This window comes from Pan paniscus, chromosome 8 (genome assembly GCF_029289425.2).
Source record: "Pan paniscus chromosome 8, NHGRI_mPanPan1-v2.0_pri, whole genome shotgun sequence".
Lineage (NCBI taxonomy): Eukaryota > Metazoa > Chordata > Mammalia > Primates > Hominidae > Pan > Pan paniscus.
Genome location: NC_073257.2, coordinates 115,918,764 through 115,946,371, shown reverse-complemented (window position 1 = coordinate 115,946,371; position 27,608 = coordinate 115,918,764). Strand labels below are relative to the sequence as shown.

Genomic DNA, 27,608 nt, shown 5'->3' with positions numbered 1-27,608 from the left:
GGGGAGATGAACCCCAGGAAAGAGGGGCTCTTCTTACCAGTCTAACCTAGACCTTCCCAAGCAGGGTAGTGGGCGAGGGCGGGGGGAACATAGGACAGAGTTGAGAGGTTGAGAAGAGAATATGCCAGGTTATAATGGGTTCTGTACATAGCTTCTTTTTCAGAAGACACCCTAAAAAAAGAAAAGCAAGCTGCCTACAATGCTGACTCAGGCCTAAAAGCCGAAGCTAATGGTAAGAACAAATATGATTGTTGTCCACCTTGACTTCAGCCAGGCCACATTTCATTTCATTGTCTTCGGAGACCTTGCTACTCAAAGTGTGGTCCACGGGCCAGCAGCATCAGCCACACCTGGGAGTGTGTTATAAAAGCAGGATCCCAGCCCTAGCTCAGATCTACTGAGTCAGAAGCTGCAGTTCAACAAGCTTCCCAGGTGATTTGCATTTGCATTACTGAAGCAAAAGCCTGCCTCTGCCATGTCTACGAAGGCATTTGTTTTCTCATTTTACTTTTTCTCCATAATCTTCAGAACTAATAGAAAAATGCTTTGCAAAGCAGTTGTTAGCTTTATTTTTTTTTCTTCCCAAATATCTGTGTTCTTTGTCTGATAACCACATTTCTTGACGATGCCCTATAGGAATCTCTCCAAATCACTGATTTCAGGGAGGTCAGTAAAGGAAGGAAAATGTTAAGTCATAGAACATTTTCAAATAAATGCCAATCAAATCAGTTATCACTTTAACACGGTGAGAGATTGGAACCTGACTGTAAGTCTTTAAAGTTAGCAGTTCCTGACATTTTAGGGGTAGGTCTAGGGCTGTGGAGTCAAAAGATCCTTTTCAGAATCTGATGAAAGGTATGAACAAATTGCCGAGTAAATTCTACACATGCCCACAAACACTCAACTTTCTTTTTCTTTTTTTGTTTTTTTTTTGAGACGGAGTCTTGCTCTGTTGCCCAGGCTGGAGTGCAGTGGCATGGTCTCAGCTCACTGCAACTTCTGCCTCCCGGGTTCAAACGATTCTCCTGCCTCAGCCTCCCAAGTAGCTGGGACTACAGGCATGTGCCACCACATCCAGCTAATTTTTTTGTATTTTTAGTACAGACGGTTTTCACCATGTTGGCCAGGCTGGTCTCGAACTCCTGACCTCGTGATCTGCCCGCCTCGGCCTCCCAAAGTCCTGGGATTACAGGCGTGAGTTACCGTGCCTAGCGTAAACACTCAACTTTCAAATAGCATCACGGACTCAGGAACAATCCTCCTCCAAGCTCATCCTTCTCATTCCCAATTCCTTCCACCCCAGGTCAGGAACTTGTGTTCAGAGTCCCTTAACCAAGAAATCAGAGTCATTTCTCACAACCACACTTATTGTTTGAATGCAAGCGGCACCCATAACTTGGTGTTCCAAAAATGTTTTGAGGTGTTAAGGTTTAAGGTCATAAGAGAATTAAAACATAGTGCTTTCTTCCACCATTAATTGTTTGCCAAGCCATGTCTTCATGGATGTAATTATCGCAAATATCAGATTAGTGAGGACTGAGCTGCTGGATGTTCCTGCACGTCGTTGAAAGCAAGTTTATTAAGAAAGTAAAGGAATAAAAAAATGGCTACTCCATAGGCAGAGCAGCTAGCTCCTCCAGTTTAAAAGCTCAGGTCAATCTGTTTGTCCTTTCAGGAGACCTGAAGACTGTGTCCACAAAGGGCAAGACCACCACTGCAGGTGGGTGAGAACCGCGAACCCTGCAGTGACAGGATCCAGTGGGGCTGCTTATGGCTAATGGACCAGATGATGGTCCCTCGCCTGGAAGCAGTGCAGTGCACAGAAGCCACCAGACTCTAAAGAGTTTCCCTAAAGGCTCAGAAGGGAGCAGGGTGGGGGTCAGGGGAGTGGCAGGCTGTGGGTCAGAGGTGGCCGCAGAAGGAGCTTAGCTCAGGGGATGAAGCTAACAGGCCCCCCCGCCCCCAGCTGCCCCTAATTAACACTTGTTAATTAGGTTGTCTCCTAACACAACAGGGTGACTGTGTCTTTACACAGCAGCTCAAGAAGAGACTAAGCCATGCACGCCTCCAGCCCCTTAGCCTTTCCTCATTTCCTTCCACCGCCGTGTGATAGAAGCAGGTCAAGTCCTACCACCCCATTTTAGGGAACTAAAAACACTTTTCATTACAAAAAACATTGTTTTAATTCACTAGGCACCCCTGAAGAGCTAAGTATAATTCTAGGCACTGTGAGGATTAAAGAAAGCACTGTGTGAACTGAGGCATGGAGATGGGAACGCTCTAGGTTTGGGCCCAGTCAGATGCAGATCAATGCTATATTCAAAATAAAGATGTTTAAGCCTCGTGCTGTGCTGCTAACTCCTCTACTATTTTACATGCCTTGTCCCATTTCATTCAACAACCTTCCCAAGAAGTAGGCAATCTTTTAACGCCATGTTATAAAAACGGAAACAAAGGTGAAGTGACCTACCTTCTCAGGGTCACACAGCTGGAGCCAGGATTGCCAGACTTCTGGTCAGCACCAGTCAGGCCCTGTGCTCAGTCCAGGAGCCAGCCCTGTCCTGCGTGGAACAGCACAGGAACTTGAAAGCCCCCTGTCATACTCACTCAGGCCAGAAAGTCACCAAAAGTCAGAGAATCTGGAGGGAAAGGTAGGAGCTGCCTGCATTTGCTTCATTTTCCCTGTCTCTTTCACAGATATCCACAGCTACGGCAGCGGTGGTGGTGGTGGCAGTGGAGGAGGTGGCGGTGTTGGTGGCACTGGCGGCGGCCCTTGGGGAGCGGCACCAGCCTGGTGCCCCTGCGGCTCCTGCTGCAGCTGGTGGAAGTGGCTGCTGGGCCTGCTGCTCACCTGGCTGCTACTCCTGGGGCTGCTCTTCGGCCTCATTGCTCTGGGTACGTGGCAAAGGCAGCAGGGCAGCCTGTGTGGTAGGAGGCAGGCCGGCCCCACTGCCTGTCAGAAGGGCAGGAATCTGTGAGTGGGCCCACGTGTTAGGGGGCAAGGGGACCTGAATGCATTGGTGCAGACCCTTGTTACCGCAGATGAGGAAACTGAGGCCCCAGGTGGTACCTGGCCAAGGACATGCTGCCACTTAGTGGTGGAGCTGAATTTGGATGCAGCGCCTGATGCTCAGCCCCACCCTTGCTGCACCTGTAGGCCCTGGTCTAAGCACCTGGCTGCCCTTAGTAACAAGGTCAGGACTTTCTTAGCCTTTTTGACTTTTGCTGTTTCCAAGCAGCCATATCTATTTCTTTTCTTTCTTTTCTTTTTCTTTCTTTTTTTTTTTTTTTGAGACAGTGTCTCGTTCTGTCGCCCAGGCTGGAGTGCAGTGGTGCAATCTCGGCTCACTGCAACCTCCGCCTCCTGAGTTCAAGCGATTCTCCTGCCTCAGCCTCCTGAGTAGCTGGGACTACAGGCGCATGTCACCACACCTGGCTAATTTTTTGTATTTTTAGTAGAGATGGGGTTTCACTGTGTTAGCCAGGATGGTCTCGATTTCCTGACCCCGTGATCTGCCCCCCTTGGCCTCCCAAAGTGCTGGGATTACAGGCTTGAGCCACCGCGCCTGGCCAGCCATATCTATTTCTATCAGCTCTCATACCACCTCACAGGGAGAGTGAGGACAAGCTTTGTCACCCAGCTCAGATGAGAAGACTGACTCCCAGGCCAGGTTTCTTTAAGGCTCTGCTGTGATGCTGAGCAGCTAATCCTGCTGGTGGCCACGGCAGATTATCTCTGCATGAGTATTCTAGCATGAAGAAGCCACCACAGGCCCCAATCCCTTGTGTCAGGCTCTCCACTAGGAGCGAGTGTATGGAAGGCGAAGGACCGGGCCCTCAGTGACGCAGTGTGTGTCTGTTTGTTGCAGCGGAGGAGGTGAGGAAGCTGAAGGTGCGTGTGGATGAGCTGGAGAGGATCAGGAGGAGCATGCTGCCCTATGGGGACAGCATGGATAGAATAGAAAAGGACCGCCGCCAGGGCATGGCACCCGCGGCGGGAGCAGACCTGGACAAAATTGGGCTGCACAGTGACAGCCAGGAGGAGCTCTGGATGTTCATGAGGAAGAAGCTAATGATGGAACAGGAAAATGGTGAGAGCATCGCCGGGCACAGGGCCAGCTCCCCTGAGTCCCTTTCTTCTTTGCATCTATGTGGTATGTGTGCATGTGCTATGAGCACCATCATCCGGCCCACTCTCGGCCTCTCTCCTCCCCTGATCCTCTCAATAGCCCTGAGAGGTAGGTGGGACCAAGACTGTGGTCCCACTTTACTCCTGGAAAAACTGAGTTCTGGAAAGAAGAATTGCCCAAGATCACTGGACTAGCCAAATTTAGAATCTGATCTCTAGTCTTTGCCTCAGTTTCTTCTTCCCATACCATGATCCCCTTACTGTGTGTGTGTGTGTGTGTGTGTGTGTGTGTGTGTGTGTGTGAGACAGGAGATGTGAAGCTGACTCAGGATTTGCTTTTTCTTGCAGGAAATCTCCGAGGAAGCCCTGGCCCTAAAGGTATTGCCATGGATTGAACCTTGTCTCTGATTCATTTCCTGCAGTTGGAAGTGAGTTTTCTGGGTAGATTAGAAACCTTTTTCTTTGTTCTAAATGGAAGGATGAAGAGCTGAATGATCTTATGGTATCTGTTGGGAGGTATCTGTTGGTTTTAGAGTCAGAATATCTTAGATAAGGCAGCATCTAAGAGAAGCCCAGCAATGAGCCCAAATGACATAGACTCTGGGACTGGGAGGGACTCGCCGCATGTCGCCTCACCTTGAAATACAGGTTACATCTTGTCAAATGGTTTTAAAATACAAGGCAGAGTATGGCCTTTGGGTTCTTGCCCCATCTCACAGTTTTCATATCTTTCTGGTTTCAGGTGACATGGGAAGTCCAGGCCCTAAAGGTAATTATAACGTGGGCATTTTTACCTTAAATATTAGCAAGTGTTAATTGTTTCAAACAATCAGCAAGTGTCAGAAAACCCACCTTGCACTCCAAGAAGTAATTTGACAACAGATGGGACAGGTGTGTGAGGAGGAGAGGTTTCCAATCCCAGGGACCTTTGGCTGGACACAGGGCAGTTCTCCTTGGTCCAGCTGACCGGGATTGGCGAGCTTCCCTGTGCACAGGAATCTCCAAAAGAGTTTGGGCCACATTTCCCGAGCCTTTGACTCAGGGGGTATGCATGTGGGCAGGAGTCTTTATCTTAGTCATCCTCGGTGATTCTGCAGCCAGAAGAATACTGAGCACCACGTTCAAGATGACAGGATCCCACCTCTCTCCAGCTCCCTCCTCACTTCCTAGGCAACCCCAGGGCAGGAAGTCAGCTCCTCCACTTTGGGGTCCTCGAGTCTCTTCTTTCCCTTCAGATCCTTGCCACCCACACCCTCGCATATACCTGGGTCATTGTCCCAGCCCTCCTTCCCCAAGTCTCCAGCCCGCACACCCCTCCTGACCATGTTAGTGGTGGGGACTGATACTGCCAGAGTACCTGAACCTGCAGTTGTCAGATAAAATACAGGACTCCCAGTTAACTTTGAAGATAAACAACAAATAATTTTTCACTATAACTTGTCCCAAATATTTCATGGGACATACTTATAACTAAAACTATGTGTTGTTTACCTGCAATTCAAATGTAACTGGACATCTGCATTTTTATTTCCTAAGTTTGGCAACCCTACCCGAATCCCACTAGTGACTGCTTTGGGAATTGGGCACAGTCTTCTGGCTGACCACTCTCTCTTTTGCCTTTGTTCCTGCAGGAGATCGAGGGTTCCCTGGGACTCCAGGTATGTACTCTCTGATGACCTCCAGGCCTGCCGGTGTTGCAGCTGCTCAATCCTAGCTGATGGCTTCTGGGAGGAAAACAGGGGCTGAGATATCCTTGTGTGTTCACAGGTATCCCTGGGCCCTTGGGCCACCCAGGTCCAGAAGGACCAAAGGGTCAAAAAGGCAGCGTGGGTAAGAAACACATTTTTCTTTATTCATTTATTCCTCATTCTTTCATTCATTTAATAAACATTCATTAAGTGCCTGCTGTATGTGAGGCCTTGTTTTAGGCTCTGGAGAGACATCAGTGAACCAAACAGAGAAACCCTGCTGTTGTGGAGCTGAGATTTGGGTTGGGGAGAAAGACAGTAACTGTGAGAAATAGTGAAGTCTATAGCAGTTTACGGGTGATGCATGACATGGGAAAGGAGAGCCTGGAGGGATTTTGGGAATGAGAGCTGGGGAGAGTAATTTTACACAGGGAAGCCAGGGAAGGCCTCCCTGAGAGGCCACCATTTGAGCAAAGATTTGAAGGGCAACAAGGAGCCAAGCAGGAGAGATCTAGGGAAAACATTCCAGGCAGAGGGAGCAGCCAAGGCCAAGGTTCAGGCCCCAGGGCAATTTTTAAGGAGCATCAGGAAGGGGAAGACCTCTGAGCTGGAAAGTCCAAAGGGATGGGCCGAGAGGAGGCAGGCTGTGTGGGGCCTCAGAGGCCAGTGTAAGGACTTTGGCTTTGACTCCGGGTGAGTTGAGAAGCCATGTGCAGGTTTGGGGCAGAGGTAGAACATGATCTACTCACATTTTCAAAGGGTCACTCTGGCTTCCAGGTTGAGCCAAGGCTATGGGGTCCAGGAGAGAAGCAGGGAGGCCAGGGAAGGGCTCCAGGCAAGCGTCTGCTGTGGGAGGCTGCCTGTGGAGCCGTTAGCTGGGGTACGGGATCCTAACTTGGAGGCTGGCCATCCCTGTCTTTAGGAGATCCTGGCATGGAAGGCCCCATGGGCCAGAGAGGGCGAGAAGGCCCCATGGGACCTCGTGGTGAGCCAGGGCCTCCTGGATCTGGAGAGAAAGGGGAAAGAGGTAAGAGGCAATTCCTTCACCGGCAGAGTTAGCTATGCCTGTGCTTCCTTCTCTCTGTCAACACCCGTCCCTCCTTCACTCTGTCTGTCTCTCTCCCTCCTTCCTTCATTTACTGAGCACCCACCCTGAGTCAGGGTCTGTGCTAGGCCCTGCAGAGACGCTGGGCATAGGCTGGGCTACAGGGCCAGGCCTAGGGCTGAGAACCCATCTGACATCCCTGGAATCCACCGGGAAAGTGGTCACAGGAGCAGTGGCCTTCCTGGAGTTGGGTGGTAAGGAGGGTGAGGAGTCAGGCCGAGGTGGGGCTCAGGGGGCAGGGCAGGGCAGAGTCAATTGTAAGGTGGAGTGGGGCACAGACCTTTGAGCCTTTCCTGGCTGGAAGGAGGCCAAGAGGGAGGTGGGGAAGGCCCCAGACGTAGGTTCAGTGCTGGAGAGGCTGGGGAAGGTGTTGCAATTCCATCCTTAACTATGAGACTGCTTTTGTCAGGGGAAACCAAGACAGATACCAGAAGTCCTCTTAATGCTAACAGACTGTGAGCAGGAAGCTTTATTTTCAGCTTTACTTTCTCTTTAAAATATTGCTCAACCAGACAATAAAATTTATTGAGTGCCTACTAGGTGTCAAACTCCATAGACTATAAAGTCTCTGGGGGTAGAAGCTAAGGAGTTTTGCTGATAAGTGGCCTCACTGGGGCACCAAATGGATCCAAGACCACTAGCAGGGTGGGAAGCATCCCCTCCAAATGACAGTGCCAGGATAGGGGGCAGCCACACTGGAGCCTCTCCCAAAGTGCTCATCCCTTCATTTCTCCTCAGGGGCTGCTGGTGAACCAGGTCCTCATGGCCCACCTGGTGTCCCAGGTTCTGTGGGTCCCAAAGGTAAGTCCAGTGTGCAGGAAGGAATCAAAGTTTTCCAGAGGAGAAGCCACATTCAGGATGGATCACAGAGAAGAGGCCCTGGGACCCCAGACAGCCCTAACCCCCTGCCCCAGGCCTGTGCAGGGGTGGTGGGTGGGTCCAAAGAGCATCCCCCAGAAAAGCAGTCCCTGGGGAGTCAAGACTAGGGCTGTAAGTTTAGCCCCATAATGGGCTTGGGGCCATGTTTCCATCTCTCTTCAATGGCCCCGTTATGTGATCCCTAAGTGGGTGGATGGATCATTCAGGAAATCAGAAGTTAGACCATTTCCTTGACTGACTGCGGCCCAGATGCACACACCAAAAGTAACATGTCTGGGCAACCCAGGGAGAATGGGCCCCTTCTCAAAACCCAAATGTTCTACTGCCCCAGCCCAAATGTTCTACTCTGACCAGGAAAGAGCAAAGGGTAGTTTGATCCCACCCAGCTGCAGCCCCCTCCCTAAGGAGGACATGCACTGGGGTCACCCCTGGCCTGCAATACACTCACACAGCCCTCACCTGGAAGACAGCATCCCTAACCCCCACCTGCCCTGCACCGGGGCCAGATGTCCCCACCTGTATCTGCCCCTCTGCTGATTGCTGTCTCGTCCTCCTTCTCAGGTTCCAGTGGCTCTCCTGGCCCACAGGGCCCTCCAGGTCAGTGTGCTGCTTCTTGTAAATAGGTTCTGTTTCCGGGGCAAAGGTGGCAATGTTAAAAGGAAAACCAAATATTTTTAAAGCCAAAGAAGCAATTATAAAGCAAGCCTCCTAGAGATATAGAATTCAAGTCTGCATGTGTGTCTCCTGTGGCAGAGGTTGGGCTCCCTGATATGTCCTGTCCAGATCCCTTCTGACCTGGCTTAGGGCTTGAGACCCTCCAGCAGCTTCAGCAATGGAAGTCCCCATCCTGCCTCCATCTGAGCAAGCACCTGCCTCTCTCTTGTCCCCTATGGCCACAGAGCTTGTCCTGCTGTCTTGAGAATCTTGAGCTGTGGCCAGTGCCTCTGCCAAGGCTCTACAATGTGTTCTAATGCCTGTTCATCAGCAGGGGCAAGGCACCTGGGCCAAAATGACTTAAAAAGGACTTGGGAAGGAGTCCATGGAAAGCATCCTTTGACTTTTACTATAGGGTGTGTGCATATGTGTGCCTGTATGTATGCATGTGTGTGCATACATGTCTCATCATTCCAAAGCTAGGGATACTCATCTGTGTGCATGGTTTCTTCTGCCGGGCAGGTCCTGTAGGTCTCCAAGGGCTCCGAGGTGAAGTAGGACTTCCTGGTGTCAAAGGTAAGCTGGAGGGAGGCCTGGGGGGACAGTGAGGGTCTGATGGACACGACCCACAGCCTATGCAGGCTGACAAGTGCAAGAGGGGAAGAAGAAGTCAGGATTGAGGGAGCCTGTCTTCAGAGACAGACATTGCCCCTTCCTGGTTGTCCCTTGTAGGGCATTTTACACCAAGGTGTCCGTTTCCTTTTTAGGTGACAAAGGACCAATGGGACCACCAGGACCCAAAGGTATGCCACTCACTGCTGCTCTGTCATTACCAGGGCCTGCCTCACTCCTGGGAGCCCAGATGTAGGGAGACCCTCACTGTAGGGTCTGAGGGTGCACAGGACCTGGACCAAGATCTCATTCTAATCCAACCTCTCAGATAGGGAAACTGAGGCACAAAGAAGGGAAACAAAGCACTAACATCACATTGAATTCTGGGGCGGTGAGTGGTTCTCGGGGTGGTGAAGACACAGAATTCCAAGGCATCTGACCTCTTGTGTCCATGGCACCAATTTGTACAACAGCAGGGGCTGGGGAGTCAGTTTGTAGGGGGGGAACTGACTCTGCCAAAGATCAGATGTGCTCCTTTGGCTGCATTAATGCTGTGTCCTCACCAACATCCGCTGACAGGAGTTCACGGATACAGTGAGAACTACCCTGCAGCCAGGGACCCTGTTACTGGGTGAGAGTGTTTTCCTTGCTCACAACTGTGGCTTTTTCCGCCTCCCCCTTGTTTGCTTTAGGTGACCAGGGTGAGAAAGGACCTCGAGGCCTCACAGGTCAGTCTGTCATGGGAATCTACTTTAATCTATCCACGACTTTTGTAAATCCATCAGTCACTAGGTTGGAAAAAATCCAGAAGTAAGAGACCGAATCTACTTAAAACCCTTCAGGGAACTTGTGATCTAGAAAAAACACAAGACGAGAAAATAAAGCCTGGAGTGGAGGATAAGGAGGTATCCAGATGTATAGTCCAAACAGTAAATGTTTGGAGCAAAAAAGAAAGTGTAGGATTGTCTCTGATTCTTTTGGGGAATACAGTTGAGAAAATTAAGCTCTTCCCGAAGCAGCAGAAAGTTTGCACCCCGGTATCCTCTCAACCACTGACCTCCTGCCAACTGGCATGATTATAAAGGAAATTGATAGTGATAAAGCTGTGACTCAAGGGGTGGTTTTCAGTTTCCAAGGAAATAAGACTCATGCACATGCCCATGATTCTGATTAGGTGTGGTTTCTGGTTGAGCCCATGCCACTTCCCAGGGGTTCCAAGTGGCCCTGACCTTGGAATCAAAGCAGAAGCTGCTTCCTTGACCTCTTGGAGGAGGGAGCAGACCACCATTGTTGAAGCATACACAGCTTGCAAGTGTCCAACCAGCTAGTTCTTTGTCCTTTGCAGGCGAGCCTGGCATGAGAGGTTTGCCTGGTGCTGTTGGTGAGCCTGGGGCTAAAGGAGCAATGGGTAAGTGTTCCAAAGGAATGGATTCAGTGAGTTCCCCATCTGAGGGGTCACCACGACCCTGGAGAGATCCGTCTTCTAGAGCTGCCTCTCCTACTCTCTAATCTGCCCACTCCTGGTAGAGTCTCCCTTGACCAGTCATTTCTGTGTCTGGGCATCCTTTCTGGGGATCAGAGAGCTGCAGGTACCTCTGTGGGTTTCTTTCCACTTTGGGAGAGGCCTTGCAGGGCATGGTCCATTCACCTAAGAGCTGCCTATGAGCTCCCCACTCCCCTGGGGAAGACAGTGTTGAAGTCCTTAGGAGCCTCAAGTGTTCCAGGAATCCCAGGGCTAGTCTCATGGCCAAATCCAGGTTTTTACCCTTTTGTTCACCTGAGGTGCCTGTCAGCCTGGCTGCAGAAACTGACCAAGAATCTCAGAGGTAGCCAGATGCAGTGATTCACGCCTGTAATCCCTGGGACTCAGGATGATCGCTTGAACTCAGGAGTTGGAGGCTGCAGTGAGCCATGATTACACCACTGCGCTACAGTCTGGGTGACAGAGCAAGAATTCATCTCTCAAAAAAAAAACCAAAAAAAAAAGACCATGTTGAGGATCAAACCCAAGAAGGGTTTAAGCCTTACCTGTGGAGATGCAGCATGTGCACTCTCGTTCACTTCCCCAGCTGTGAGTGCTGACACTGTGCTAGGCAAGTGAGATGCTTTACCTCCCTCAAGGGGAGATAAGACTTGCATGAGGTGACAAGTGTCACGCAAGGTACAGAGTGCTGTGAGGATACAGTCAAAGGAGAGATTTCTTCCAATAGGAAGGACGGAGGAGGGGGCATTTCAAGTGGTCCCAAAAAGTTGGAAAGATTTTAAGCATGACCAGTCTGGAAAATTCCATGCAGGGATGACAGCACGAGCAGGGAAAGACAAAGAAATGGGAAAGAGCAAGATATGGTCCCAGAAGGCCACCATTTTGGAGAGAGGTTACAATAATGCCTAGAGCAGAGGAGACAAGAACATGGAGGACCTTGACTTCTAGGCCCTCAAGTAAACGCGACAAGCATTGAGCATCGAGGCGCTTGAGATGCAATGGGAAGGCACTGAACAATTCTCAACAGGAAAAGAGACAATTGCTGGTTTAGGAGAAGGGGCAGTGGGAGTACCGTATCCAGAGAGTGTGACAGACAGGGCTGTCCCGTGGCTGATGGCTGCGTGGGCTCCTGGGACACAATGTGCTTCAAGGCCACTAGGACAGTAGAGGGAGGAATCGCAGAAATCACTCCAGGAGCACCTGAGAGACCTTGCTTCTACTTTACCAGGTCCTGCTGGCCCAGACGGACACCAAGGCCCAAGAGGTTGGTCACTCATCTGCTGCCCCCAGCCTCACTCCCGTCACAGCCCCTGTTCCAGCATGCAGCCCTCAGTCCCCTTAACCATAGTGCAGAGGAGCATATAGCATGTGGAAGTGTGCAGTGTCCAGTTCTGTTCCCCTTCTCCTTTCCACCTGCCAGCAAGTCAATTAGGAAAACCCTCAGAAACTATCAGTTCAGATGTGATAACCAGTTTAGCTTTCCTAAATGTAAACACTTCCACGTTGGCCATTCTCTCTCTAGGTGAACAAGGTCTTACGGGGATGCCTGGAATCCGTGGCCCACCAGGACCTTCTGGAGACCCAGGAAAGCCAGGTAACAGAGCAGGAAGAGGGAGCCATGGCCCTGCTTAGTGTGTGTGTGCTTTGTGTTTGTGGATGTAGGCATGTGTGTGCGTGTGCATGTGCAGGTTGTGGGGGAAGGGGTGTATATGTGCATGGTTGTGTGTGTGCATGCAGGTGTTTACAAATGCACCCATGTGTGCCTTATCCCGTTTTCCTCCAGCAGCTCAGCAGGGAACTGCCATAGCGTTAGGTTGTTTTGCGTGCAGTGGCTGTAGGCCCTGGCACCTCTGGGTAACTAAGTCTGGCAATTCAGAAGAGTGGGATTAACAGCTAAACACAAGGATTTCTAGAAAGGGGCAAGGACACTCTTAAAACTGCAGACTTGAAGGTCACCTCGCTATCTTGCTCCTCTGAGCCCTTCTCCTCTTGTCCTCCTCTCCTGTACTGGGCCCTCACCAACACCCACCAGGCCGAGGAGGAAGCCATTGTTAGAGTCTCCACCGAGAGCAAAGAGCAAACTTCTCAGGGTTGCAGGAAGAACAAATGAAAACCAGCCAAGAAAGCTGTGTGGTCAAGGCGGGTGGGCATTCATCGGGGGCCTCTGAGAGTAGGGGCCTCCTCAGCCTCCTTTGGCGGGTGCCCAGACAGGAGCCATAGAGGGGGAACCTGGGGCAGCATTGGGATCCGTGAGTGTTGAGCATTCTGGATTTGTGGCTCTCCTCAGATTCCAAAAGGGTCTGTGAACCCAGATAGGCTCAGCACCATTGCCTGAGAAAGTGGTGGGTCGCTTCACTGCAAAGCCCAAAGAACTGCTCTCCATTCAGAGCTGAGAGGTCCAAGGATGCTGGCTGCCCCGGCATGAGACGTGTCCTTCTGTACCCACTGACCCCTCCACTGCAGTGTCCACTGGTTTCTGCAGGTGTGGGTGTGGCTACCAGGGATGGCCTCCACCCTTCAACTCTTCCCTCTTGTGTCTGATTTTCTGCAGGTCTCACAGGACCCCAGGGACCTCAGGGTGAGTCGCTGGATCACTCCCACCTGCTGTCTCCCTCCTTCTCCTGGGGTAACTGCTTGGGCCAGGGCTTTTCCTGCAGTCACCAGAGTTTCCTCTCCTCCGCCAACTCCCTGGCACACACTCCCTTTCACTATGAGTCGTGAGAAGCACCTTAGGAAGGAAAAATAGGGACAGAACAATCTAGAACACCATTCTAGTAGAAATGAGATTAGATTGTGTGCCAATTCTGTCTGCCTGTGCCCTGTTCCCCTCGGGTGCAGGAATCTGAGAGGAACCCCAAGCTCATAGCTGAGCTCCCACTAGCCAGGAGAGCTGTTAGTCCAGAGGCCCAAGTTCCCCCACTGGCATGACAGGGCATGGGCGCTCATCCTTGTTCAGGAAAGCCCAGTTTCTCTGGGACAGCCTCAGTGTTAAAGCCTGTCCTGTAGTTGGACCATTGTGCCCCCATATCACTACATTCATCCCCTAATTTCCTGAAAGAAATTAGGCAAAGATTGAAAATGAAATCAGGCAGCAGCCCCCCAGCAGTTGAATTCATAGGGACATGCTTCCAATGCTCTTACAGAGGAGTTCAGTAGTTAAAGGCAAGAGGGTGATGCTGCATTGGACACAGGAAGCCGAGCCCCTCCCCTGCAGGGGAGAGGGGAGACAGAGGCTACTCTGCAGGCTCCAGGTGGCTCATAACCCCAAGGGATGGAACCCTCCAAAACTGAGCCCATAGGCCTCTGCCTGCTCCAAGCCAAGCTGTTGCCCCATTTCCCAAAGAGGGACAAGGGCTCAGAGCAAGAGGCTCCCCGGGGTTGTCTAGACTAAGGCGGAAGGCAAAGCTGGTGCGTCCCAGGGTTTCAGTCAGCAGTGTGGCTGTGCTGAGTGATGGAGCACTAGTGACCACCCAAGGGTATCTGGAATTGCTGGGCCTTCATCGTCCTGACTACTTGTTCTAATCACATCAGGACTTCCCGGTACCCCTGGCCGACCAGGAATAAAAGGTAAGTGAATTTCCAAATGAGATTTCTTTCTTTTCACTGGCCATTTTTGTGGAAGGAAGGGATGGACAGGAGGAGGCCTTTCTCTGGCCAGAGCCTGGATCAACAGTGGCATCTAGTGGTTCTAGCAGAGGGCTATGAGGCTGGGAGCCCAGGGATTTGTGAACCAAGCCCAGTCCTCAAGCCCCACCCCTCCCCAAACACCTCCCCACCCCACAAACCTGAGCCTTGCTTTCATACTTGGATGTCTCCAGGCCATTGTTGCAGGAGGTTCTAGAAGGGCACTGCCCTCCCCAAAGCCTTTCTGTGCCCTGTTTTGCCTCTAAATGCCCCCATTAGTGCTTCATCCCCCTGGTATGTAGGCTTGGTCCCCTCCTAACAAGTCTTTTCCCCTGGGGCAGGAGCTACCTTTGCCCTTATCATTCATACCAGCCTTGGTGTGAATGGCTACATCAGACCCTTCCTGAGAGGAGGCTTTAGTACAGGCAGAGAGGAGTGTTAAGATGCTACTGAGAGGGCAAGTCGGGTACTCAGAGGGGAGCTCATCCTCGGGGGTCTGACTGGGGCAATGTGGTGATGCCCGTGCACACAGTGACCCTCTTGTCCAGTTCTGCCTATCAGACCTCAACCCCGAGCAAGTTCAGGGACCCACAGTGCTCAGGGACGGTCTTTGTCCTTCTGTTCCTTTGATTCCAACACGCTCCTGAACTTTGACATTCTATGGAGCTGTGCTCTGTCATGAGCAGTCACTGTCACTCTTGGTGGGACCCTAAAATAACCACTTTCCAGAAATCATTTCCAATGACTGATTGGGCCAAGGAGTTCTTTAGGGCTAACTAAATGTAATTCCAAAATAATGATAACTGAGTTTATAGGTCCCAGGCAGACCACACTAGGTCCGTGGATATGTTCACGAATGGATGGTACCTTTTGTAAGAGTCTCATAGGTTTTGGAATTCCCAAGAATAACAGAAACCTTCCCTTTTTGAGGGCCCGTGACTTCCAGTCCAAGGGGGAGTTCAGACCCTGCCTGGACAACATGCACAAGAGGGGCCATTTTACCGAACGTTGGATTGCATCCCAACAAAACAAACTCAAGTGCTTCTCCCGTCTTGTTCATGAGCCCTGGCTGAAGGATGGTGAGCAGAGACCATCCCTCTGCTTTCCTTTAGGGGAGAGAGAAATAGTCTCCTTTCATTGTGTGAATGACTGAATTGCTAACAGAACTTGAGAAATGAAAAAAGGGTCCCCTAAAGAATGGTTTCCCCAAGTGAGTCCGTGGATTGTCAGTTCTCAGCACTGCATCCAGTTAATACGTTTGGGAATGTCCTCTTCTCGAAAGTTCTCCACGCACACTTGTATTTTCAATGCTCTGAGACACAAGGCAGAAAAGAGATCTTGTTAACCTTTATATAAGTCAGACCTTCTTAGACTTACCCACTGCAGAGCCCCCCTTTAATCCTGCACAGCCCCTACAACTGTCCCACAGAGCACTCTAGGAATCCCGCTCTACCTGGCGGGCTCATCGCCTCTGTCCTTTGACCTTTGAGTAATTTTCCCACCTAAGGCGATTCCCAGGCAGAGGTGGTGGAATGTGGGAGCATGAAGGACTCTCCAGTCAGCCCCATTCTGGGCTCACTGAAAGGCAAGCTTTCCACATCCTCAAGTGAAGCCACTTCTCTGAATGAAGACGGATGCTCTGGCCTCCAGGGACTCTGGCTGAAAGATTGGGGCTTAATGCATCCTGCTTGCCTTCCTTCAGTTCATTAAAATGCCTTTAGCCTGATGGTGAGAGGCCCAGAAGTGGGTCCCAAATGCAATCAGAAGCCTTGAAAATGGCTTATTGAGCCACTAATTGATCCTCAGAACAACCACTCTCAGCCTTTTCCTCTCTTCCTAGGTGAACCAGGAGCTCCAGGCAAGATCGTGACTTCGGGTAGGCAGGTCCTAGAGGGACCCTCCTTTCTGTGTCTTTCTTATACTGGGCACCTACCTTGACTCTGCAGCGTTCTGGGCAGGATGTGGCAGGGAGTTTTTTGGATCAGTAGCAGGGGAGGAGGGAAATTTAGCAGCGATGAGAAGAAGAAATGCCAGGCTGCCCACCACAACCTGGCTTGGGTCCCAGCGCCTCTGAGTGAGAAAAGTAGGGCTCAATGTTCCATGTGCCTTCTGTTTTCAGAGGGGTCATCGATGCTCACTGTCCCAGGCCCCCCAGGACCTCCTGGAGCCATGGGACCCCCAGGACCTCCAGGTGCCCCAGGTCAGTCTATTTTCTTGCTTTGCCCCAAATCAGCAATAGGTCTTGGCAGTAGTGACTCTAGCCATATTTCTTCAGATCCTGAAACCCAGGGCAGGAACTGAACCTGGTAAAGAGAATAAGGAGTTTGGCCTGAGAAAAGCAAACTCTTGCATTCTCAGACAATGAGGTAGATCAGTTATCCTACTTCACAGCATAGGAGGTGAATGTGCTCTCAGCATTTACAGAAGGGGAGGCTGAGGCTTGGAGTGGGTAAATGACTTGCCCAAGGTCCCACGGCCAATAAGCAGCAGGACAAAGGATTTGGCCCAGATCAGTCTACCTCCAGAGCCTGTGGCCAATCAGAAGACTCAGTCCTTGAGCCCTTTGTTTCCTCCTGGAAAACAATTTGATATTCTGCATCCAGGGCAACAAAAATGCTAGGTATCTATTTGAAGAAAATATCTCCACATGGGATGGTGACAAAAATATGAAAACTTCCGAACAAAGTTGTTAGGAGATAAAACGTTTATTGAAAGAGCAGGACACTCACTAATGCCTACTCTGTGGTTTCAACTGTATTAATACAAGATGCAAAAAAGAAAAAATGCTGGAAGAAAATAAAATGCCCACACATTGAAGAGTTATGGACAATTTGTTTCCTACCTTTCCAAAGTGCCTGTTATTTTGTTATATGTATTTTTAATTATTTTAAATTTTTATGTACAAATGAAGTACACAACTTACCACAACCAAGGCCAGAATGTACCAGCCTTCCCTCCTGACAAGCTCCAGTGAGAAGGAGTACATAGAGGCATGTAGAAGTCCCTAACCATTACAGGACAGCAGCAGAGGGGGCAGTCCCGCCTGCCCCGAGGTCCCGGTGCCTGTCAGAGATGTTCTCACGCAACTGGACCGCAGGGCTGATCTCGAATTGCTTATTGCTCTCAAATACGCAAGGTGGCCTCTTTGGGTCTCTGTTCCATGCCTTGGGAGGAATTATGCCTTTAGTTCTTCCTATGACCCTACATGCATGATTTAGCCTTTTCTTCCTCAACCCCGTTTCCAGGCCCTGCCGGCCCAGCTGGTCTCCCAGGACAGCAAGGTATGTCACACCCTGCAAGAACGCAAAGCGATGGGCCCAGTCGGGAGGACTTTCCTCTCAGGGTGGACATGGGCCCCTCTGTTCTAGATGACGTGAAAGGTGTGTTTTGGAAAAGGAGGACAGGGCCAGGGCTCTTCACCGGGGTCTTGCAAGGTGATTCCCTGGGGCTTGGGGCAGCTGTCAGAGAAGTTCTGGGATTACAAGAGGACCAGGGGCAGACTTGGCCTTGAAGATGAGTATCTGGCAGGAGTGTACAGCTGACCCAGAGAGCAATGACAACCGTCTGTGGGTTCTCGGCTGCAGGCCCAGGCTGAGAGGACTGACTCCTGGGTCCTTTAAGGAGCCCAGGTGGAGACTGCCGGGCCTCCCACCTGGACATCTGGAGTGCAGAACAGCAGAGGCTTCAGCCCACCCGGTCCAGCGCTCACTCTGAGCTATCACTGTGTTAGGACCTTGGTCTTCAGTGTTTCACCGAGTCTTCCCAACACCCCCGTGATGTAGATCTTTTTGACCTTGGTTTACAGAGGAGGAAACTGAGGCTGAAAGAGGTTGAGAACTTGCCCAAAGTCACCAGCTAGACGTGTGGGAGCAGGGGTTTGAACTCAGACTTTCTGACACCGAAATCCAATGTATCCCCATCATTCCACATGCTCTTATCAGCTGTCAGGGAGCTTGACTATGGTCCTGCCCTGCCTCTGAGTGAGGGGGCACCCTTAGCAGATGAGGTGCTGCAGGCTCTTGTGCCATGACACAGGGCCTGGTATCTGGGCTGTGAGGGTAGCCTGGGGTGCCTGGAACTGCAGATCCAGTGAGAGGTGAGAAGTGTGGCAGAGAGCAGCCTCGTGACAGCTTTTGCTCATTTCTATTTTCTTCTCTCTATAGAAGTTCATAATTTACAAGGTCCCCCAGGCCCACCCGGCCCACGCGGGCCACCAGGTGAGTATTTTGGAGACCTTTGGAAGGTGGGGAGTTTGGGGGACAGGAGATTCAATGCACTTAGTGAGGAAGCCAAGATCCTCAGGGGTGGCATCAGCTCCCTGAGCTCAGCATGGCCTCTTCCTTGCTCTCTTCTGCAGGGCCTTCCATTCCAGGCCCACCGGGACCCCGAGGCCCACCAGGTGAGAGCCGAGCTTACCACTGGGAGGTGGGAGGGGGAGGTGAGAGGTGGGTAGCAATGGGACCCTGAGCCCAGGGCCCTCTGGGCTGGCTTATAGGAAAGAGCTTCCCTGCTGCCTCCTCCTGAGCAGAGGGTTCCTGGCTCCCCTCTTGGCACTAATAAGTCTTGGGGGTTCTCTTTCCTAGGGGAGGGTTTGCCAGGCCCACCAGGCCCACCAGGATCGTTCCTGTCCAACTCAGGTAATGTCAGGGAGTCAAGTCGCACCTGTTCTCCACCTCAGCCCTTGTCCTGCCACAGACTGTGGCCGTAGCCTTGTGGTCACAACCTACTCACCAGGCTTCCTGCTCCTGACTTCCATGGGGATATGTTTATATAATCTTCCTGCTTGCTGCACATGGAGGGAATAACCATGTCAACCCAACCACCCTGGTAGTCTGGCCTGAGGGAGGGATCCCTGCCAGCTCTGCCCTTGGGGAGCTTCTGGCCTAACCAGGGAGACCTGGTTCCTATCCTTGGGGAGCCCAGGTCTGATAAAGTAGGCAGGATACATGCACGTGAAGTAAGTGCCGACAGTACAACATAGAAACTTATGGAAATAACTTTAAAGCAAACATTAGGCCAGAACCTGTTCCTAGTGGAAAATCCATCCACCCATCCATTTATCCATCCATCTACCCATCCACCTATCCATCCACCTATCCATCCATCCATCCATCCACCTATCCATCCATCCATCCATCCATCCATCCACCCACCCACCCACCCACCCACCCACCCATTCATCCACCCACCCATTCATCCACCCACCCATTCATCCATCCATCCACCCATCCAACTATTTGACAAGTATTGATTGAGCATCTATGTTGTCAGGTGCTGTGCAAAGTGCTGCTTCTTCACAAACATCAGTGTCCATACTCAAACTATTTCCTTCCTCTGCAGAAACCTTCCTCTCTGGCCCCCCAGGCCCACCTGGCCCCCCAGGTCCCAAGGGAGACCAAGGTGAGAACAGTGTATCAGGGAACCCAGAAGCCAGTATGTGTCCTCTGTTTACCTGCTGGTTGCCAGGAGGGTTTGGATGAAGCTGAATGAGCTGGGGCATTTTTGCATCCTTCTGCCTTATCCCATTAGGAGCTCAGCAGCCTGGAGCAAAGGTAGAGGGGGAGGCACAATAGTCAGAAACTCTACAAAGGATAGCCACCCAACATTGGCCTAGTGAGAGGAGAGGCACAAGGAACCCCAAGTTCTATATCTGCTCTAGCATTGGAGACCCTATCCCCTCCTCCATGGGCCCATTGAAACCACAACACCTGGTTGGAACCTGTCTCACAGCTCTCTGCCTTCTTCCCTCAGGTCCCCCAGGCCCCAGAGGACACCAAGGTACAGTAGAGCCGGCATCAAACAAAACCTGGGGTAGGGGTGGGGATGGCAAAAGCTCACCTCCCAAGAGCTTTGAGCTTGATAGAAAGGCACCTGGTGCAAATAAGCAAGAGTAGAGCAGCGTTTCTCTAGGAATGGTTGAGTGTGTGCATGGGTGTAGTGCAAGTGTGCGTGTGTGTGTGTGTGTGTGTGTGTGGCATCTCTAGGTACTGCCCAAAGGGCAATGCAGCCCCAGCAATCATGGATCTTGGGGAGGCTCTACAGGGCTGTTAGTGGGTGAGAAAAGTGAGGCTGACTGTCCCTCCCTTGGTGTGTTCCTCAGGCGAGCAAGGCCTCCCAGGTTTCTCAACCTCAGGTAAGGGCTGAACCCCGCCCCATTCTGGCTCTGGCCAGAGCCTCTCCAAACCCTGGCTGACTGCACTGTGTGTGTTGTTGGCTTCCAGGGTCCAGTTCTTTCGGACTCAACCTTCAGGGACCACCAGGCCCACCTGGCCCCCAGGGACCCAAAGGTGACAAAGGTCAGTGAGGGAGCAGCGAGAAGGTGGTGAGGAGTAGGGGTGAGCCTGGTGCCCAGAGCCCAGAGCCTGAAGAGATGGCAACAAGTACTCATCAGTGTAAAGTCTTGGGAGAGAGAAGAGGCTGGAGGAAGGAAAGGCCAGAGGGTGGAAGGGACAAGGACATGGTGATATAGCCTCTGTACAAGGGAGCTGTGGTATTATTACAAAAAGGAGGCCAAGAGACATGGGACGATTGTTGAGACACACACTAATAAGTGTGGTTTGGCTTAACCAGGGAAGGCTTCCTGGAGGAGGTGAGGCAAACTTCTCATTTTGGATTCCAGGTGATCCAGGTGTTCCAGGGGCTCTTGGCATTCCTAGTGGTCCTTCTGAAGGTAAGAACTGAAAGTGACCAAAGTTCCTCTCCGCTTCTTCTGGTGAAGGCTGATCATTCCAGTGAGGATGTTGCTCTATTCGTTCATTCATTTCTCCATGATTCATTGTTGATTGGCTGTCTTCTCCATGTGCTAGGACCTATGAGCTGCCTTTAAGGAGGTTACGAGTTATTGGGTTGAGGGGAAGGACCCAGGTACATATAATGATACCTAACAATGCAGACACCGCGTGATGGAGAACAGACAGACCCAGGGTGCTGGGGAGTTGAGAGAAGGGGGATGCGATGTTGGGGGTCCTTCAGCAGGCTGCAGAAGGAAAGGGCGGTTTGGCCTGGGGCAGCTTCCTAGCTCTGTGCCGCTTTCAGACAGTGGCTGTTACAAGCTGTCCTTTCTTCTCTTCTCGGGGACCCTTCTCCTTGCCACTATCCTATTTCTCCCCCTGAGAAGAACCTCCCTCCTCAGACCATGGAAGCTATTCCTGGGCCCGTTTGTCTGACCCTAGGGTGGAGAAACCGACACAGGACGCTTTCTCTTTGCTGCAGGGGGATCATCAAGTACCATGTACGTGTCAGGCCCGCCAGGGCCCCCTGGGCCCCCTGGGCCTCCGGGCTCTATCAGCAGCTCTGGCCATGAGATTCAGCAGTACATCTCTGAGTACATGCAGAGTGAGTAGCCGGCCGCCGCAAGCCGTGGGGACAAGAACATGGAGATACAGTCTCTTTGCAAGGGAGCTGTGGTATCATCACAGAAATGAGGCTAAGAGACATGGGACGATGTAGGGCAGTGGGAGTGTGTGTGTGTGTGTGTGTGTGTGTGTGTGTGTGTGTGTGTATGTGTGTCTATGTGTCCAGGCCCAGGTCTTCCCCCTGCAGAGCCAGGCCTACAGGCCTATGAGCTCCCCAACACCAGCCTTCTCATAGCTGCCCCCGACACAACCTCACCTCGCCCACACCCTGGGGAGGAGGCTGGCACACGTGCTCATCCCCTACACGCACATGCTTTCACACCACACCTTGCATGTGCTCATTTGTCAAATGGGTGGCTGGCTGGAGTCTTGCTGGCCCACAGCCCTCATGGGCCACTTGACCCAGCTCAGGCCTCTGCCTCAGTTTCTCCATCTGTAATTAGGGGAAGGACAGTGAGGGGAAGTCTAGGCTCCCTCCTGGCCCAGCCTTGGGCCCATGTGTGGGGCGGGGCAGGCATGTTATCATGTGCTTCAGGTCACCTCCGTGGGGAGAACATGTCCTCTTGGGACAGGCTTGACTTTGCTTTGTTCCTTGGTCGGCAGGTGACAGTATTAGATCTTACCTATCCGGAGTTCAGGGTCCCCCAGGCCCACCTGGTCCCCCAGGACCTGTCACCACCATCACAGGCGAGACTTTCGACTACTCAGAGCTGGCAAGCCACGTTGTGAACTACTTACGGAGTAAGCCCTTCCCCACGCCCTGCACCTGGCACCTTCCTCCTGTGGGTCTGCTTTTGCTCCCAGAGCCTCATCTCCTTGTTTGCTGTTTGCTTTACCCTTCTCTGGAACATGAGTTTTAATTCCGAATTCATAATAATCGGGCCACTGGGATACAGTGTCAACAAGGGTCTGTCCAGATTCAGGGCGGCCACGCTGGAGAGACACCGAGTGAGCCTTCCTGCAATCGACTAATGTGTTCCTAATTATAGGTTCTTCCCACCTGTGCATGAAGGTTGGCAGCATCTGGCAGGCATTAGGCTAAAGCATGTTCTCGAAAGTAAACTTCCTTTCTTACAAAAAAAAAAAAAATCCCAACAACAGTATTTGACTTTGTTATGCTTTCAAAATAGCCTCATAATACTCCATTCATCCACTTCCCCCAAAGACAAACAGCTCAGTGACCGGGCCTTTCAGATTCTGGAATAATGAGGGTGTTGCTTCAGTACGTGCTAAGCAGGTAACCTGAGGTTTTCTTCCCGACAGCTTCGGGGTACGGTGTCAGCTTGTTCTCGTCCTCCATCTCTTCTGAAGACATCCTGGCTGTGCTGCAGCGTGAGTCACCTGTGGGGGGATCGAGGGTGGGACTATCTTTGCTTTCTCCTGGCCTCACTCGTCAGGCAAACGTTGTCCTCGTCTGAGCCTTGGAAGGGCTGCGAGAGGGAGGCAGAGTCCTTTGGACAAAGAGCCACTTACTGCTCTGATCTGCTTGCTGAGTCAGCAAACCGGCTGGAAAGGGGGCAGGAAATGTCCTCCCAAGCCCCCATGCCAGACAAGCTGGCAGGTGTCCCTTTGGGAACCTGGCAGCTTGCTGGTGTCCCCCCTGAACACCGTGGTCCTGCGGACCCAGAACTCACAAATGTCACGCAGGAGCCAGTTTGTGCAGGGGAGCCCAGGCTGTGGCTGGACCATGGCTGCGACCCCCATGGCCTGGGTGGGTCCTGCTAGTGCATCCTCTCCTCTCCAGGGGATGACGTGCGTCAGTACCTACGTCAGTACTTGATGGGCCCTCGGGGTCCGCCAGGGCCACCAGGAGCCAGTGGAGATGGGTCCCTCCTGTCTTTGGACTATGCAGAGCTGAGTAGTCGCATTCTCAGCTACATGTCGAGTAAGTGTCTGCAGGAGGGGTGGTTGGGAAGGGCCTGGGATGACTGGGATGAGGACTCGCAGCGTGAACTTCCCTGTGATTGCCCCACTGACCCCCACCTGCCAGACTGCACCAACCCCAGCCATGAGCCGTGCTCAGAGCCGTTCAAACCTGTGAGCCAGGAGCAGGTCAAGAAGCATGGCAAGGAAAGCCAAAACGGGGGTCTCAGGCACTGTCTCGTGTGGAGTCTACATACAACTCTGTCTCTCTCACACACACTCCCATACACACACACACCCATACACTCCCATACACACACACTCACTCCCATAAACACACACACCCATACTCACACTCCCATACACACACACTCACTCCCATACACACACACCCATACTCACACTCCCATACTCACACTCCCATACACACACCCATACTCACTCCCATACACACACACCCATACACTCCCATACACACTCACTCCCACACACCCATACTCACACTCACTCCCATACACACACCCCCATACACTCCCATACACACACACTCCCATACACTCCCCCACACACTCATACACACACACTCCCATACACACGCTCCCATACACACTCCAGTACTCACGCATACTCCCATACACTCCCATACACACACACTCCCATACGCACACTCCCATACACTCCCATACACACACTCCCATACGCACACTCCCATACACTCCCATACACACACACACTCACTCCCATACACACATACTCATACACACACACACACAGAGAATGAAGCACACAGGCACACTGGACCTGCTTCTCCGGCCCCGTGGGCCCCTCCGTTGCTCCTTTGGGCTCCTCCTCTCTGCCTCTCTTCCTGCCACCATCTCTTCTCTTTCTTGGACCCCACTTCTGTCCAAACCTCTTCTGTGTCCGACCTCCTCTCTGACAGGTGTTTCCATCTGCCTCCCCCTGCCTGATCTGAATCCATCACATCCCTAGGTTCTGGGATCAGCATTGGGCTTCCTGGTCCCCCGGGGCCCCCTGGCTTGCCGGGAACCTCCTATGAGGAGCTCCTCTCCTTGCTGCGAGGTAAGGCCCAGCAGGGGACATCTGTCCAACTGGTTGGGGAGGAAGCAGAGTCCCTTGGCCCAGGCCAGGACTGACTCCGTGCCCTCCCTTGGTGTCTCAGGGTCTGAATTCAGAGGCATCATTGGACCCCCAGGTCCCCCGGGTCCACCAGGGATCCCAGGCAATGTGTGGTCCAGCATCAGCGTGGAGGACCTCTCGTCTTACTTACATAGTAGGGCACTGTGGAGTGGGATGGGGAGGGCAGGGGATGCAGCCGGGCCTTGAGGGCTCCCATGGGCTTTAGCAAGGGCAGTCTTAAGTGCTCCTGGAGCCTGTACAGTGCTGGGTGCAGGGCCCTGGAGAGTGCCACATGTGCTGGCAAGGGGCCTTCAGCCGTGGCAGGGACAGAGGTGGGGAGAGATGGCTTTCCCAGGCGCAGCCCGGTGTGTGATTAGGGCCGACCTGGGGCTCCACCTCTCAGTGACTGGAGGGCTGAGTTGAATGAGGCTCAGAATTGGGAGTGGGAGAGCCTGACGGGAACAGCCATTCCTGGATGATGTCAGGAAACAGCAGGCTCTGGCCTCCTGCTTTTCTCTCCTCCCATCACCCGGGAGGCCCAGCCTCATCCCCTCCTTTCAGGTGGGGCCCACAGCGCCCCGAGCACAGGCTGGGAATTCAGCTTCCTCCGCAGCACTACCCCAACCTTTCTTTCTCTTCCTTCTGCCCAGCTGCCGGCTTGTCATTCATCCCAGGCCCTCCAGGACCTCCTGGTCCCCCAGGGCCTCGAGGGCCCCCGGGTGTCTCAGGAGCCCTGGCAACCTATGCAGATGAAAACAGCGACAGCTTCCGGAGCGAGCTGATCAGCTACCTCACAAGTAGGTGCCCCGACGGTGATGCCCCACCAGGCACCCCGCAGGCCTTGCTTTTCCCTGTAAGTGGGGCAGGGAGGCACTTAAAGGGACAGGAAGGCCACACGAGAGCCACTGGTGGGGTAAGCCCGGTTTCCTTCCACACCAAAATTCTCCCACTCGGGTACGAGAACCCTGAAGTTCACTTCTGGTCTCTCAGGGGCATTGACACCCTGGGAGAGACTCCCTAACTCCCAAGTCTTTCTCTCCACTGAGATCTGAGCTCCCACTCATGCAGCTTCTCACCCTGCAGGTCCTGATGTGCGCAGCTTCATTGTTGGCCCCCCAGGCCCTCCTGGGCCGCAGGGACCCCCTGGGGACAGCCGCCTCCTGTCCACGGATGCCTCCCACAGTCGGGGTAGCAGCTCCTCCTCACACAGCTCATCTGTCAGGCGGGGCAGCTCCTACAGCTCTTCCATGAGCACAGGAGGAGGTGGTGCAGGCTCCCTGGGTGCAGGCGGTGCCTTTGGTGCAGCTGCAGGAGACGGGGGTCCCTATGGCACTGACATCGGCCCAGGCGGAGGCTATGGGGCAGCAGCAGAAGGCGGCATGTATGCTGGCAATGGCGGACTATTGGGAGCTGACTTTGCTGGAGGTCTGGATTACAATGAGCTGGCTGTGAGGGTGTCAGAGAGCATGCAGCGTAAGTGGGGACATTTAGGCCTTGGTGCTGGGGGCAAGGAGCGTGGGAGCATCTCCAGACTGGCTTTCTTGTTTGTGGACCCCCCAGGCTGTGAAGACAGAATCAAGCAGGCAGGGGCTGGAGGGGACAGGCAGCCCCAGCCTAGCTCTCAGCCTACTCAGCTTAAGGAGCCCCAGTCCTGGGACCCGAGCTGTGGGGAACAGAGCACGCTGGGGGCTTTGTACTTTGTTTTCCCAACACCTAACTCGTTCTGGGTCCCAGATGAGTCATATGACCGTGCTGGATTTTCTGCTGGGGCCGAGAGAAGGATGTTGGCTAAGAGTCCTTTCCCCGCGCAGCTTAACGGCACAGTTACGCAGTCAACAAGCTTTTGATGCCGGCCCACAGCAGGAAGAGACCTGTGCCAGTCACACAGTGGAATACAAAGGAAGTTGGAGGGCTTCACCCTTGCTGCGGCTTGATCTAGTTCAACTGCTTTGGGAGTTTGACACTCGGAGGGCACTGTGCTCCTGCTGAAGAGGGTACTGGGCGATCCCTGCTTCCTGTGCCCAAGCTCTGGTGTTTTACAGGTCAGGGCCTACTGCAAGGGATGGCCTACACTGTCCAGGGCCCACCAGGCCGGCCTGGGCCGCAGGGGCCACCCGGCATCAGCAAGGTCTTCTCTGCCTACAGCAACGTGACTGCGGACCTCATGGACTTCTTCCGAAGTAAGGGCATCCAACTGCTTTCCCAGCACCTGCCTCACTGTATAGGTTCCCACAGGTCTGCTCCAGAGACACCAGTCTCATGAGAAACCTCCAGTTATTAACATTTGAGATGCTCAAAATTAGACAAATTCTATAAATTCTGAACTTTGTTTCCTCTTACACATCCAAACTCCATCACTATCTCTCTGTGTTACTCTGAACAAATGACTTGATGTCCCAAGCTTCCAGGTGATCAAGACTCTAAGGCCAGTGTTTCCTTGCTTTTGCAGCTTATGGAGCCATTCAAGGACCCCCTGGGCAAAAAGGAGAGATGGGCACTCCAGGACCCAAAGGTAAGTGGTGGCAGAGAGCCAGCCCCTGGATCCTGTGTTAACACCCACCTCGTACTGAAAAGCAGCTCCTGTGCTGGTGCCACACCGGCTACCTGTGCGCCCTCAGTCCCCAGACTCATGTATTACTTAGTTACGCCCCATTGTTCCTTCCAGGTGACAGGGGCCCTGCTGGGCCACCAGGTCATCCTGGGCCACCTGGCCCTCGAGGACACAAGGGAGAAAAAGGAGACAAAGGTAAGTGTTGACTGCTCCACGTTTTGCATGTTCTGGAGGGCTGCAAGGCTGACGCTCAGTAGAGAAGCAGGTGATTTGTTCCAGAGCAAGCCTGAGAAATTCAGGCAAATGCCAATTACTCCAGGCAGATGCCAATTACTCCAGGTAGACACTGCCAAAAGCAGAATTTGCATAACAATCCCATTCACAGTGAGGAAGAAAAGGAGAGTGTCAAAGCAGGGAGGAAAAGGAGACCCAAGCTGGTGTTGAAATGGGGGCAAACAAGTTAAATAAATGTAGTCTTACAAAAGATTTCACCTTTGAAGCCATCTTTGCAGTAGTCACGGTTGCCAT

General features: G+C 52.5%; 1 protein-coding gene across 2 annotated transcripts in view; it reads left to right on the top strand.

Moving 5' to 3' along the window:
• Positions 1 to 27,608, top strand: part of COL17A1 (collagen type XVII alpha 1 chain) — a 60,437-nt gene that overhangs the window by 26,553 nt on the left and 6,276 nt on the right. For both annotated transcript variants that reach the window (XM_063607878.1, XM_034931431.3), the window contains 41 exons: positions 152 to 232; positions 1,676 to 1,720; positions 2,698 to 2,895; positions 3,870 to 4,091; positions 4,478 to 4,507; positions 4,872 to 4,898; positions 5,761 to 5,787; positions 5,897 to 5,959; positions 6,740 to 6,844; positions 7,661 to 7,723; positions 8,363 to 8,398; positions 8,978 to 9,031; positions 9,223 to 9,258; positions 9,760 to 9,795; positions 10,413 to 10,475; positions 11,779 to 11,814; positions 12,073 to 12,144; positions 13,102 to 13,128; positions 14,082 to 14,117; positions 16,015 to 16,050; positions 16,294 to 16,374; positions 17,420 to 17,455; positions 18,338 to 18,391; positions 18,532 to 18,573; positions 18,758 to 18,811; positions 19,515 to 19,574; positions 19,926 to 19,952; positions 20,275 to 20,307; positions 20,396 to 20,470; positions 20,794 to 20,844; positions 21,387 to 21,509; positions 22,133 to 22,270; positions 22,793 to 22,861; positions 23,274 to 23,414; positions 24,383 to 24,472; positions 24,573 to 24,683; positions 25,180 to 25,326; positions 25,613 to 26,002; positions 26,572 to 26,709; positions 26,979 to 27,041; positions 27,195 to 27,275. In XM_063607878.1, coding sequence (XP_063463948.1) covers positions 152 to 232; positions 1,676 to 1,720; positions 2,698 to 2,895; positions 3,870 to 4,091; positions 4,478 to 4,507; positions 4,872 to 4,898; positions 5,761 to 5,787; positions 5,897 to 5,959; positions 6,740 to 6,844; positions 7,661 to 7,723; positions 8,363 to 8,398; positions 8,978 to 9,031; positions 9,223 to 9,258; positions 9,760 to 9,795; positions 10,413 to 10,475; positions 11,779 to 11,814; positions 12,073 to 12,144; positions 13,102 to 13,128; positions 14,082 to 14,117; positions 16,015 to 16,050; positions 16,294 to 16,374; positions 17,420 to 17,455; positions 18,338 to 18,391; positions 18,532 to 18,573; positions 18,758 to 18,811; positions 19,515 to 19,574; positions 19,926 to 19,952; positions 20,275 to 20,307; positions 20,396 to 20,470; positions 20,794 to 20,844; positions 21,387 to 21,509; positions 22,133 to 22,270; positions 22,793 to 22,861; positions 23,274 to 23,414; positions 24,383 to 24,472; positions 24,573 to 24,683; positions 25,180 to 25,326; positions 25,613 to 26,002; positions 26,572 to 26,709; positions 26,979 to 27,041; positions 27,195 to 27,275 — 3,297 coding nt within the window. The remainder of the gene's footprint in view (positions 1 to 151; positions 233 to 1,675; positions 1,721 to 2,697; positions 2,896 to 3,869; positions 4,092 to 4,477; positions 4,508 to 4,871; positions 4,899 to 5,760; positions 5,788 to 5,896; positions 5,960 to 6,739; positions 6,845 to 7,660; positions 7,724 to 8,362; positions 8,399 to 8,977; positions 9,032 to 9,222; positions 9,259 to 9,759; positions 9,796 to 10,412; positions 10,476 to 11,778; positions 11,815 to 12,072; positions 12,145 to 13,101; positions 13,129 to 14,081; positions 14,118 to 16,014; positions 16,051 to 16,293; positions 16,375 to 17,419; positions 17,456 to 18,337; positions 18,392 to 18,531; positions 18,574 to 18,757; positions 18,812 to 19,514; positions 19,575 to 19,925; positions 19,953 to 20,274; positions 20,308 to 20,395; positions 20,471 to 20,793; positions 20,845 to 21,386; positions 21,510 to 22,132; positions 22,271 to 22,792; positions 22,862 to 23,273; positions 23,415 to 24,382; positions 24,473 to 24,572; positions 24,684 to 25,179; positions 25,327 to 25,612; positions 26,003 to 26,571; positions 26,710 to 26,978; positions 27,042 to 27,194; positions 27,276 to 27,608) is intronic.